The sequence below is a fragment of the Pinus tabuliformis genome, chromosome 4_1 (assembly GCF_031772625.1).
Source record: "Pinus tabuliformis cultivar Carrire ecotype Pingquan chromosome 4_1, CPIR1, whole genome shotgun sequence".
Classification (NCBI taxonomy): Eukaryota; Viridiplantae; Streptophyta; class Pinopsida; order Pinales; family Pinaceae; genus Pinus; species Pinus tabuliformis.
This window is the reverse complement of record NC_142303.1, coordinates 844,408,440-844,421,234: the sequence shown is the minus strand read 5'-3', so window position 1 is coordinate 844,421,234 and position 12,795 is coordinate 844,408,440. Positions and strand designations below refer to the sequence as shown.

Here is a 12,795-nt window from a genome sequence, read left to right as displayed (position 1 = left end):
ACGGGAACGCGAGTGGGATAACTGCACAGTCCCTGCACACTTCTCTTGGCTGCCATATGTTATTTTCATTTTCTATGCCGGAATATTTCCCTGAAAATTAATCAAGACATATTATAACTTTGTAGAAAAATGGCTAATCACAGATCGATCTGGGGATTGGCTTGGAAAGTTGGGAATGGCCAAAAGGTGAGGATTGGTATTAATCCCTGCTTTATATCTGGTTGAATACCTAAATAAAATGGAAAGATTACCTTGAAAACAATGCCGGTACTTCTATCTAGGCTCAGAGATGGCCCAATGCTCCCCGATTGAAATCTCAAAACTGTGGAAAAATTACATTGCTGCTCTAAATATCTCCCATGTTACCCTTAGAGACAGGGAAGATTATTTATGTTGGGTGCACTCTGGTTTTGGGGAATATTTGCCAAAATAGGCTATATGTTTATCATTAATGACAAGAGACCGGGAGAGCTGGCTTGGAAAGCTTTGCTATGTAGCTAAAGCAAGTTTGTTTTAGTGTTGCATCTTGGAAAATAAGGTTCCTAGTTTGTTTTAGTGTTGTATATTGGAAAATAAGGTTTCAACACACGACAATTTAAAAAAAAGCATGGTTGGGCCATGTTAGTGTGCCCTGTGCAAAAATGTTGAGGAGATATTGGATTACTTATTTTTTTCATTCTCTTTGGCCTTGCGAATATGGAACATTATTAGAAACTATTTGGGAATAACTTTTAATTGGCAGGGTGTGTCTTACCATGATCCTTGGAAGTAGTGGTGGGAATTTCATTCTCTTTGGCCTTGGGAATATGGAACATTATTAGAAACTATTTGGGAATAACTTTTAATTGGCAGGGTTGTTATCGGCAGGATGCACGCGAAACTCAAAAGGCTTGCGGGACGAGGTTTGGGGTCTCCCTGGCGGTTTCGGCAACTTAGGCAAGGATCCTGTGGAGGGAGTTACTCAGGCGAAGGTAGATGCGTGGAGAGACAAGGTTATTGTCCCTCCAAACAGTAAGTCTTTCTCCCCTTCTAAAGTTTACTGTCCTTCCGGCGGGCTTGAGGATATCATTAGTTCTGCTCAAAATATAGGGGTATGGAGGCCTGTTGGGGGTATCCAAATTGCCGGGAAAGAGGCGGGCGGAAAAAGCAATCCATCGTCTGTTAGCAGGGTTCTCTTTTCAAAAGACCAATCTCAGAAGGTTGAAGGGGCGGAGGGGCTTTTTGCAGAATTTGGCAAGGGTTTGAATCAGGGGCTTTTTGTTCATTCCCTTGGTGCCGAAAAGGAGACGGAGGATGGGAGGCCGGTTGAAGGAGAAGTGGGGAGTCTTGTTGAAGGCCTGATTGAAGCCCTCCCCAGATCTGGGATCGAACAGTCAGCAGCGAATGGCAGTGGTTCGCAAAGGGTGGAAGGGGAAAAAAACCCTGTTTGCGGAGACAAGGGTTCTGAGCCTGAATTGCAGAAGACAGGGGAAAAAAGGAAGAAGGCCAAACCCCTGAAGAAGAAGCGTTTTGCGAACTTGGTGCTTGGGATGGATGTGCAGGTGGAGGATGTATTAGAAGTGGCAGAATGTACCCTTGTGGGCAGGATAAGAGGGCGGCCTGTTTCAGGCAAGTCTCTAAGGCAGTGGGCGGAAAGTCAGTGGTTGAAAACCCCCGCAAATTCATTCAAGACCAACACTCTGGTAAAGGGTTGGTTTATGGCCAGTTTTGACAGCAAGGAGGCATTGGAATGGGTCGAGGGGAGGAACTGGGCGTTCGGGAATAGACCTGTTTTCTTCAAAAGATGGTCCCCCCTTTTCGACGCCTCGAAAGAAAAAGTTGAAGAATTCCCTGTTTGGGTCAGGGCTCCTAGTTTGCCTCCCTTCCTATGGGTGGATTCTGTATTCAAATCGATAGGGAATCTACTGGGCACATATCTGGATGCAGACAGGTCTTTTCTTCATACATATGAGAAGGCTGTGGCAAGGATTTTGGTTAGACTCAATCCGAAAGAAGGTCTGGCAGAATCAATCACGTTGCAATATAAGGATTTCACTTTCGAACAGCCCCTGGACTATGAGCTTCTTCCTTTTCGCTGCCACTGTTGTCATGAGTATGGGAATTTGGCGAGGGATTGCCCATTGGGGAAGAGAAGAAGGAGGACTCAATACAAAGAAGAGGAATGGGAAGGGTCCTTGAGAACTGCTGAAAAACCAGAGACGGAGACCCCATCAAATGAAGTCCCTATGGAAGAATTGCTACATCAGTCAAAGGAGGTAGAGCATCGGGAGGACGGGGTCTCGTTTCATGCTGCAGCTGACCAGCCGATTTTGGAAGCGCCACTTGCTGATCCGGCTTCTGATCCTGGAAGTGATCCACCCGGTAAGCAGACATCCTCAAGCATTTCTCCTTTTTCTTCTGAAACTCTTGTCGGATGTAGCACGAGTTTAAATAATTGTAATGATGTTATGAAAAACATTGAAAACCTGTCAGATGCTATTCCCTCCTTAAATCTGAACTGTGAGGTTTTTTCCCCTAGTAGGCAGGGGCCAGGTCCTTCCTCTTCTGTCTGTCATTATAACCTTAGGTCTCTCAGCAAGAAGACTGTCTATCTGAATGAGGTCATGGAGCCTGTAGGTGGGTTAGGGGCTGAAATGTCAAAGAGTTTATCCAAAAAAGGTAGAGGTCGAAAATCTTTGTTCTCAAAAGCCCAAGCCAAAGCTTTTTATGATGTGGCTGATGGTAAACAAATGTCAATAACTGGGGCGCTTAGAGCAGCAAAAACCCCTGAGGCAGTTAAAAAATGATTTGTTTTTCATGGAACTGCAGGGGTTTAGCCAGTAAGCCCAAAAAACTGGCTTTAAAAGATCTTATTTCTCGCCACAATCCGGATATTGTTTTTCTTCAAGAAACTTTGGGCAAAAGCACTGAAGTGGAATCTGCCCTCCGCTCTTCTTTTCCGGGTTGGTCTTTCTTTGCTCTTGATGCCTCAGGACATTCGGGAGGGCTTGCTATTGGTTTTAAGGAAGGGAGACTGAAGATGCTAAATTTCTGGGGTTTGTCCAATGTGCTGGGGTTGGAGGTCATATCCCCTGATTTTGCCTTCCCCTTTCTGTTTGTTAATGTCTATGGTCCTTGTCAGGGAAGGATTTCCTTTTGGAACAATCTCCTCTCAAAGGGATTGTTAAAGGATAAGAACCTGATAATTGGGGGAGATCTTAATTTCTCTCTGGGTGTCGCGGAAGCTTGGGGGCCTCTTGCAAGGGAAGACCCTTTGACTGATTTTTTCCAAAATACCCTCTGTTCTCATAATTTGATTGATGTCAATATCATTAAAGCAAAACCTACTTGGAGAAACAGAAGAACGGGGGAGGATAGAATTGCAAAAAGATTGGATCGGTTCCTCATCAGTGAAGGGCTGGCATCCAATATTCCTCTGTCCAGGCAATGGGTGGGTGAAGGGGGAAATTCGGACCACTTTCCTATTTTTCTGGAATTCTCCAATCCCCCTCCTAAGCCGGCTGCTCCTTTTAAATTTAATGCCTCCTGGCTACTGGAAGACTCTTTCAATCAACTGTTCAGAGAAACTTGGAGACATGCGGGCATAGGTCATGTGGAGAATAAAGGAGCTTTTTTTATGGAAAATCTAAAAAGACTTAAGAGAGCAACAATCGAATGGGCCTCAGCTAGAAGGAAAAAACAAAATGAAGACCTGGTAAACATTGATGAGGCCCTTCGGGTGTTAGAAGACCCTGAGACTGATGCTTATGCAACTCAGGAGTCAAAGGAAAGAATTCTGGCTCTAGAAAAGAGTAGAGCAAAGATTTTATTGGATAGAGAAGAGGAGTGGAGATTGAAAAGCAGGGCTATTTGGTTGAAAGCGGGGGATGAAAACACAAATTTTTTTCATAATTATGCAAAGGGGCGGAGGAATGCAAATACCATTTGGCAGCTGAAGGACTCTGAAGGTAGAGTGGCCTCCTCTTTTGAGGAGCTATCAAATATGGGTAAAAACCATTTTCAATCCCTCTTCACTGATCCTGGGGGGACCTCTTTAGCAGAAATCATCAGAACTGCCCAAGCTTTCCCGCGTTTTGTAGAGGAAGAGGATGCTGAAGACCTTTTCAGAGAAGTGACTAAGGAGGAAGTAGAAAGTATTATTAAATCTGTGGCTAAAGATAAAAGCCGGGGACCAGATGGTTGGACCATCGAGCTTTTCTCCCATTTCTTTGAATCAATTGGGACAGAACTGACTGAAGTAGTGGAGGAATCAAGAAAGAAAGGAAAAATTTATGGTCCCTTTAATTCTACTTTCATTGCTCTCATCCCAAAAAAAGAGGACCCGGAATCTTTTGAAGACTTCAGGCCAATTTCACTGTGCAATACTATTTATAAAATTATTGCAAAAATCATTGCGGTCCGCTTGAAACCCATTTTATCCCTATGTATCTCAAAGGAGCAATTTGGGTTTTTAAACGGTCGTCAAATCCATGAAGCTATCGGGGTAGCTCAGGAGACTATTCACAGCATCAGGCAAGCAAACAAAAAGGGGGCTGTGCTCAAAATCGATCTTTCAAAAGCTTATGATAGGATCAGTTGGACATACCTGAAGATGCTCTTGACTCACCTAGGCTTTAAGGTGGATTTTATAAACTGGATTATGGGTTGCATCTCAAATGTAAGTTTTGTTGTGCTGATAAATGGGGCTACGTCAAATTTTTTTAAAAGCCAAAGAGGATTGAGGCAGGGATGTCCTCTTTCTCCCCTGCTTTTTCTCCTGGCAGCAGAAGGATTAAGTAGGATGCTCTCAAATGCCAAGAGATCAGGTTTGATCAAAGGTTTGGAAGTTGCTGTTAATTTGTTCATTACTCATCTTCTCTTTGTTGATGATATTCTTTTATTTTCAAATGGGAACATAAATGAAATCAAAGAGATTAAAATCATCCTTGACTTGTTCCTGAAAGCGACAGGGCTTCTAATAAACGAAAGGAAGTCTCAATTAATTTTTGAAGGCTTCAGTAGACAAGAGGAGATCCTGATCGCTTCTTATTTGCCTTTCGGCACCTGCAATATGGAGCAGCCGTTTAAATACCTGGGTTTTTGGCTAAAACCCTCCTCTTACAAAAAACAGGACTGGAACTGGTTGGTGGCAAAGATCGAACAAAGAATATCCCATTGGAGTTTCAAGTGGTTATCGCGGGCAGGTAGACTCACTTTGGTAAATTCTGTTCTTCAGGCTATTCCGGTCTTTTGGGCTGCTTTGACTTGGATCCCAAAAGGGATTCTCCATAAAATCAAGCAGATATGTAGCAGGTTCCTGTGGTCAGGGTCAAAGGAGGACTCTGTGCTCCCATGGGTGGCATGGGATAAAATTGCTAGACCAAAAGATTGGGGTGGATGGGGACTAAAAAATCTTCTTGACTTCAGTGAATCTTTGGCAGCAAAATCTGGATGGCGAATTATAAATTCGGAGAATCTCTGGACTAGAGTTGTAAAAAGGAAATATATTGACCCTATTCCTCTTGAAGAATGGATTAGGAGCCCAAACAAAAAAGGAAGGAACTGTTCTGTTGTTTGGAAAGCCACCTCAGAGGCCTTTAAAGTAATTGAACAAGGTTTGGCTTGGAGGGTTGGGAATGGTGAAAGTTTGAGGATTGGCAGGGATCCGTGGGTAGGGTGTAGCGAAGGTTTTGCTCTATCCCCTGACTTGCTCACCCACCTGGATGAGAGAGGAATCAAAAGCCTGAATCAGATAGCAAACTTGGAGCAGTCATCTATATGGGGGCAATCTTGGAAATCTGAAGAAGACTTAGGCTTAGACCCCATATGGAGGAATGAATGGCAACTTTTCCTTCAGGAGCTTAGAAGGTCAAATGTCAGACTAAAGGACAGACCGGACTCTCTGGTTTGGGCCCATTCTCAGACAGGTGTATACTCTCCTAAGGCTGGGTATAATTTCCTGATGAAGAAAAAAGGATGGGATGCTCCTGTCTGGTGGGCAAAGCCTCTGTTCAAGCTGAAGTGTCTAAAAAAGGCTAGGATCTTCTTCTGGTGTGCCTTAAAAAAAAAGATTCCTACATGGGAGATTCTTCAATCTCGTTTCAAGCAGGGTCCTGGCAGATGTCTGTTATGTTTTGTTGACTCTGAATGTATTTCACATCTGTTTCTTTCATGTCCCTTTACAAGACAAGTCTGGTGTGAAGTGGAAAAGCTCTTAAATGTCAAAGTAAGGTGGGAGGGGGATGATATGTCTATTGCTTGGGATTATTGGTGGAATCACTTTCATGAGAAGAACCTGAGGAATCTACCCCCCATCATTTTTTGGGGCATATGGTTAGACAGAAACCGAAGTATCTTCAAAGAAAAATCCACCCCTGCGGCAACCATAGCAATTCAAAGTTATGCCATTCTTGACAGCATACCTGAGCCGGAAGGTCCTGTAAAATCTGATCAGCGGAGGGAGGTCCACATAAAAGATGGGATTCCATGGGCTTTCTTTGATGGGGCAGCCCAAAACAACATCACAGGAGCAGGGATTATTATCCATATTAGCCCTTCTCACTCTCTAAAAGCCTCGGTGGGACTCGGGATAGGATCCAATAATTTTGCAGAACTCTCAGCCTTAAAACTACTTCTTTGCTGGCTCATCCACAAAAACATCCTTGCAGTTCAGATTTTTGGAGACTCGCTGAATGTTGTTAACTGGGTTATTGGGAAATATAGATGCAAGCATTATGTGTTGATGCCATTGTTAGAAGAAATACAAAATTTAAAGCTGCAGTTTAATGTTTTTTCCATTGATCACATTTACAGGGACAGAAATGAGGAGGCAGACAGGCTTTCTAAGGATGGTTTGCAGCAAGCTGTGGGTGCATGGAGAATAACTGAGCAGCATCAGGACCAGATCCATGTGTCGGATCTTCCACCATACACCTAATGTTTTTTCTCTCTCTTCTGTTTTTATATGCACTAGTTTTTATCAGTGGTTATATATGAGGTTGGTGACTTATGAAAACTGTGACTATCTCTGTTTTTCTCTAGTTGGATCGGCTCTGTTAAGGGCGTGTAGTGTTTTGCTGTATTTCATCCTTGTTATGGGTTGTTTTCCTTTCGAAAGGAGACCCAGTCTTTTTGATACCTCCTTGTATACAGGTTTCATGGTGTGGCCGTATAGGCCGGGTACAGGAGTTTCTTTCAGAACTTGGTAGTTTGCTGTTGATTACTCAGAAGAGCGTATGCTCTTTCCTCATGCAGATTTTGCAGAATGTTTACTCATATGCTTTGTAACTTTTTTATTTCTTATAAAAAAGTTCGTTTTTTTTCCTTGGAAAAAAAACTTCTAATTGGCAGGGTGCATCTTACCATGATCCTTGGAAGTAGTGGTGGAACAAGTAAATTCAAAGAAGAATAAGAGTTTGCCAATTATCACATGGGGAATATGGATCTCCAAGAAAAATGAAATCTTCCAAGATAAGATTACCACTGACTAGGGTTGTTGCACAAGTCATAGCTACTTTCTCTTTTCTTTCTGTTAATGAGCCGACACACCATTCTCGCACCATAATTGATAGAGTAGTAAGTTGTTCTTACCCCTGGGCCTTCTTTGATGGGGCTTCACTTACTAGGAGTGAATGTTGAGGGGGTCGTGGGTGTTGTGTTATATCCTCAGGAAAATCATTGTTACAATCTCGGGTTAGGCTGAGGCACAAATAATTGCGCTGAGTTACTCAACCTTAAGCTTCTTTTCTTGTTTCTATTGAGAGGGGATGTGGCCACTTGTAGATTTTGGTGACTCAAACACTGTTATAAATTGATTTAATGAGATTACAAGATGTCGCATGCACAAACTGTACCCAATCCTTGAAGAAATCTTATATTTAAAACCTGCTTATGGTCAAATTTCATGTTGTCATATTTAATGGGAAAGAAACTCTAGTGCACATAGACTATCTAAAGAAGGCCCTACTTAGAATTTGGACAATCAGAAGATCCTTGAGCAGATAAATGAAAATACCTCATAATATTATCTCATGCCTTTCATAGAGGGCATGTAGATGAAAATATACTTTGACAAACTACAAAACTTCTTTTTTTGTTGTCTATGATAAAATTCCCTTGTGACTCAGGATATGCTTGTAATGTTTTTTTATTTTGCTTGTACCTATGTGGATAGACATATTTTATGAAGATAAGAGTTTTTGACTATTTATTTATTTATTTTCCTTTTAGATAGCTATTTAGCCCATTTTTAAATGCACTATAGTACATATACATAATGCAATGTTCTTATCTAATAATGAAAATTATGTTTTTTTTTCATAGAATATATATATATATATATATATAAAATCAAAGTTGATATGTAAATATTCTACTTAATATGAACATGGATCCTAAATGAATTACACATTCCTTTTTTATTAGAAAGTAATTAAATGTTTTTTTAGTTTTGGTTAAGTGAAATGAAATATTTCTAAATTATCTCACTTATGTGAGATTATCATACCAACAACAAATCAGTAATATTATTAATATTTTATAATAATTTTAATTTTATTTATATTTTTATTTTATTACCAATATAATATATATAGAATATTTTATATTTATTTTATTATCTATAATATTAATTTTGTCTATTATTTATATATATATATATATATATATATAAAATCAAAGTTGATATTCAAATATTCTACTTAATATGAACACTGATACTAAATGAATTAAGTATTTTTTTTAAATTAAAAAGTAATTAAATGTTTTTTTATTTTGGTTAAGTGAAATGAAATATTTTTAAATTATCTCACTTATGTGAGATTATCATACCAACAACAAATCAATAATATTATTAATATTTTATAATAATTTTAATTATAATTATATTTTTGTTTTATTACCAATATAATATATATAAAATATTTTATATTTATTTTATTATCATAATATTAATTTTCTCTATTGAAAATATATATATATATATATATTTTTAAATATGTTAACTCAAAAATTATCGTTAAAAATATTCCACATCTCCTTTTTCTTTCCTATTAAGCAGTAGAATAGAAAAACTGCACATCTCCCTTTCTTTCATATTAAGCGGTAGAATAAAAAACTGCACATCTCCTTTTCTTTCCTATTAAGCGGTAGAATAATAAAACACAGAAGTAAAAATGTTAAAATCATCGATTTCTGGACAAAATTACCGCTTAATAAAACACAGGAGTAAAAATGTTAAAATCATCGATTTCTGGACAAAATAACTGATGATAACTGGCCCTGTCAGAAGTGAAATAGGTTAATTATTTATGACGCAAAGGTATTTGGTAATAGTGAAATTATGAGTCTTTTTAAATATTTTCTTGAATAATAATGATGCCAGTCTGTATTAGGTCAATGGCAATCAGTAATAATTGTTCCATGGTTTATTTAACAATTCAGCTATAATAAATTTTTCTTGGGTTAAAAAGGGAGTTGTAGATAGAGGTGGAGAAATTGCCCAGTCAAAAATGGTCAGAATCCGGATAAAAATAATTCAATAAATTTTGTAAATGCAATGTTTGAATCATATTTTTGATGATGGAAATAGATTCAGCACAATCTAAAGACTTGTTAGACACCTAAAATTATGAAGCTTGATGACTTTTACTTAGATTTAAAAAAACCTATCAAATTTTTTTAAAATATAACTAGAATTTTCATTAAAAAACATAGTCGTTAGACTACGGTGTTAAAAAAAAAAATCTAACTTCTTTCACAATTAGACGACAATAATTGGATAATAAAGAGGGCACTATAAATACCCCTAGTCACACTAACAAATTAGCGAAAATAGAAAAACAGGGTAAGTATTACAGCTGGTAATGGATATCGTAAAACAGCAAATAAATATTCAGGTCTCGCAAAAAAGCCTTTTAAAGTTACCGTCCCTTTTGAGGAAAATGGCGAAGAGGGTACCGAGTTAAATCGACATAAGTCTATTCGTAGGGTGTTGCAATTACTCATTGAAACCCATCACATACCCAAAAATATATAAATAAAAAAAAAAAAAAAAATTGAATACTAAATGTAAATAGAGTTGTCTATAATGTGATTTTTTGAGATTCTGGTGACGGAATCCGGCGGAAGAAATTGAGGTTAAATCTTGATTTGTTGCAGTTAAAATGGTTTTTTAACTGCATATTTAGATTCAGCACCCTGAAAAACCGCTAAAACGCTTTGATTCTGCAGAAACTAGCTATCAAACTTGCGATTAAATTGCTGCCTAATTTTGATGGGAACCAAAAAATCCCATTATAGACAACTGCAATTTAAATATTTAAACACACAAAAATTGTTCTTGAGAATCGATCCCAATCAATTTTTAACAGAAAAGTACAAAAATTGTTCTTGAGAATCAAAGGCAAACAATTTTGAATAGGAAAATCAGTTTACAATGGTAGAAACTCTGAGAAATGGGCTCAACAAGCGAAGCCGGTTTCCTGGATGGTATCCAGACCGGGTCTCCACGACCTGCTTTTGGAGATCAAGTGCTCCCTGAATGCCATCTTCAGCTCTGGATCATCGCAGCTCCGCAAAAACTTCTCATTCATCGAACTGAGGTCCTCTCCGGGCAGATCGCAAGTAGAATCCGTGCTCCTCCGCCGCTGTGTCGCCCTGGACGCTTCCTTTCTGGCGGTGGCGTACAGCCTCGCCGCCAAGGCCACCAAATTCTTGACGGACAAGTCGGAGTCGAGGATTGAGAGCGGCAGGAGAAAGTAGAGCTCGCCCAGCCGGAGCTCCTCCTCGGGTTGCAGCGGGCGGCAATTGACGGCGAAGAGATCACGCGACCAGCATATGAATTGGTTGGGGTGGTTCTGCAGCACTCGCTTGACGGTAACCGGTGCCGGAAACTCGTCCAACTGGCCGTTCATGTGGACGATCCTGACAGCGTCGGGACTCACCGCGTCCGTCCGCCGGGAGCATGAAGCCATTGTTCCCATAACTCCTCTTCTTCTTCTTCTTGTATCCAAAAACCAGTTGCTAATTTGATCAGTGGCCAATACAGAATTTTGATAATCGAACTCTGGAAAATATCGCAGGTTAACCCAAATGAATAAAGGGCGTAGACAGCGGGCGAAATTAAGGGCGTACACCGTGGGCGAAAGTTCGAGATTAGGGAGCCGCTGGATTGTTCTAATAAAGGCCGACTAAACGTTGTGCGGCCGCAGAATTTGGCACTGGCGGGTTTCTACGCGAATACAGGTTGGGCGCGCACTAAAGAACAAAGAGAATGCTGAGTCAGGGATGACGGTGTTAATAACGCGTCATCCTATGACGGGGCGTTCGAGAAGGATCATTATCACTTATTTTCTAGAGAGTATTAGAAGTGCCGTGGAAAACACTAATCATAAGCACTGCTAACGTGGAAATCAGTTTTACAAAAAATTCATCATAATTTCTTTTTGTCTTCAATTTATTTATTTAATATAAAATTATATAAATTAATATGCTTACGTAGAAATCATAAACACTGCTAACGTGGAAAACTTTTGATCTGCGATTATTACAAAATTTTGTAATTAATTTTTTTATCCTCAATCTATTTATTTATTTAATATAAAATTATATAAATGAGTCCGTGACTTTATACTCCAGCATTTTCCCAGGTTACAAAATTTTGTAATTAATTTTTTTATCCTCATTCAATCTATTTATTTATTTAATATAAAATTATATAAATGAGTCCGTGACTTTATATTCCAGCGTTTTCTCAGGTTTTGGATTTTTGTCGTTGCCCCGCATCAAATAGGGGATATTGTACCATAAGAAACTTTCATTGTGAACGAGGAATCGTTTTTTAGTGAGAAACCTTTTTATTAGTTTTTATCATCTTTGCAAGTTTTTTGAGTTTTTTTATTGACTTTACATGAAATGATCATTTATTAAATTTATTGGTGATTTTGACGTTTTAAAAGTTTTTGTTTTTTTTTTTCCTTAGTTTTTTATTTCATACAATTTGATGATGATGATGGTGGTTCATGTTCACTGAGACCAAACTTTTGTCTATCGGACCTAAAGAAACGAATTGTTTAGTTTGATTTAAGATTTTATTCCTATGCTCAAAAAGGTTGGAGAGAAGCCTTCCGAGCTCACTGTAATTTTGACATCGTAAAAGGCTAGGAAGGTCAGTGTTGCAACAGAGATTTTGAAACTGAGATCTAATGTGGTTGTATGCGGGGCACTCTAAGAGGAAGTGATTTTCATGCTCGATGTTCGTATTCTCACATAGATGGCAGAACCTTTCCATCCATGGTGTTTTAAGAACTGTCCAACGACCCATTGCACTATGGAGCTCATGAGAGTTCGTTCTAATCTTGGCTATATTAATTTTCTTCTTTGAGCTAGTTAAAACTGAGAGATACTTTTGATCTTCTAGGGTGGGGTTGATGACCTCCTTATAATATCTTAATTTTCTTTTAGCTGCTAAATCTTTCTCACACCACATTTTTTCTTTGAACTTAGAAGTAACAATATTTTTAATGTTATAAATGTTTTGCAATGCAACATTCTCGTCGATCTCCCAATGGTTTAACCAAGCCCTGGTGTCTTTATACCAGCCTCGCTTGAGCCTTGGGTGGTTTTTCGCTGGAATTTACAGCTAGTTTAGGAAGTCTATGGTTTAGTTAGAAAGTGAGAAAATTATAATTTAAATTATTGAATTTTTAAATTTTAAAGATTTTGTTTGTAATATTTTTTTTCTCACATTTATCTAAGCAATTGGCTAGCCCGGGTAAACATGCGACAACATGCTACTATGATATGATTCAACCTCCT

At 38.8% G+C, this 12,795-nt stretch overlaps 1 protein-coding gene across 1 annotated transcript; it reads right to left on the bottom strand.

The window, feature by feature from the left end:
- Nucleotides 1–10,354: 10,354 nt before the first annotated feature.
- LOC149178856 (uncharacterized) lies at nucleotides 10,355–11,170 on the bottom strand. Its single transcript, XM_089423729.1, has one exon. It carries the CDS (start codon nucleotides 10,959–10,961, stop codon nucleotides 10,440–10,442), a length of 522 nt encoding a protein of 173 aa, XP_089279855.1. The 5' UTR covers nucleotides 10,962–11,170; the 3' UTR covers nucleotides 10,355–10,439.
- Nucleotides 11,171–12,795: the final 1,625 nt, after the last annotated feature.

Bases quoted from the DNA above. Each gene is read 5' to 3' on its own strand.
- LOC149178856 (XM_089423729.1), bottom strand. From the start codon at position 10,961: ATGGGAACAATGGCTTCATGCTCCCGGCGGACGGACGCGGTGAGTCCC.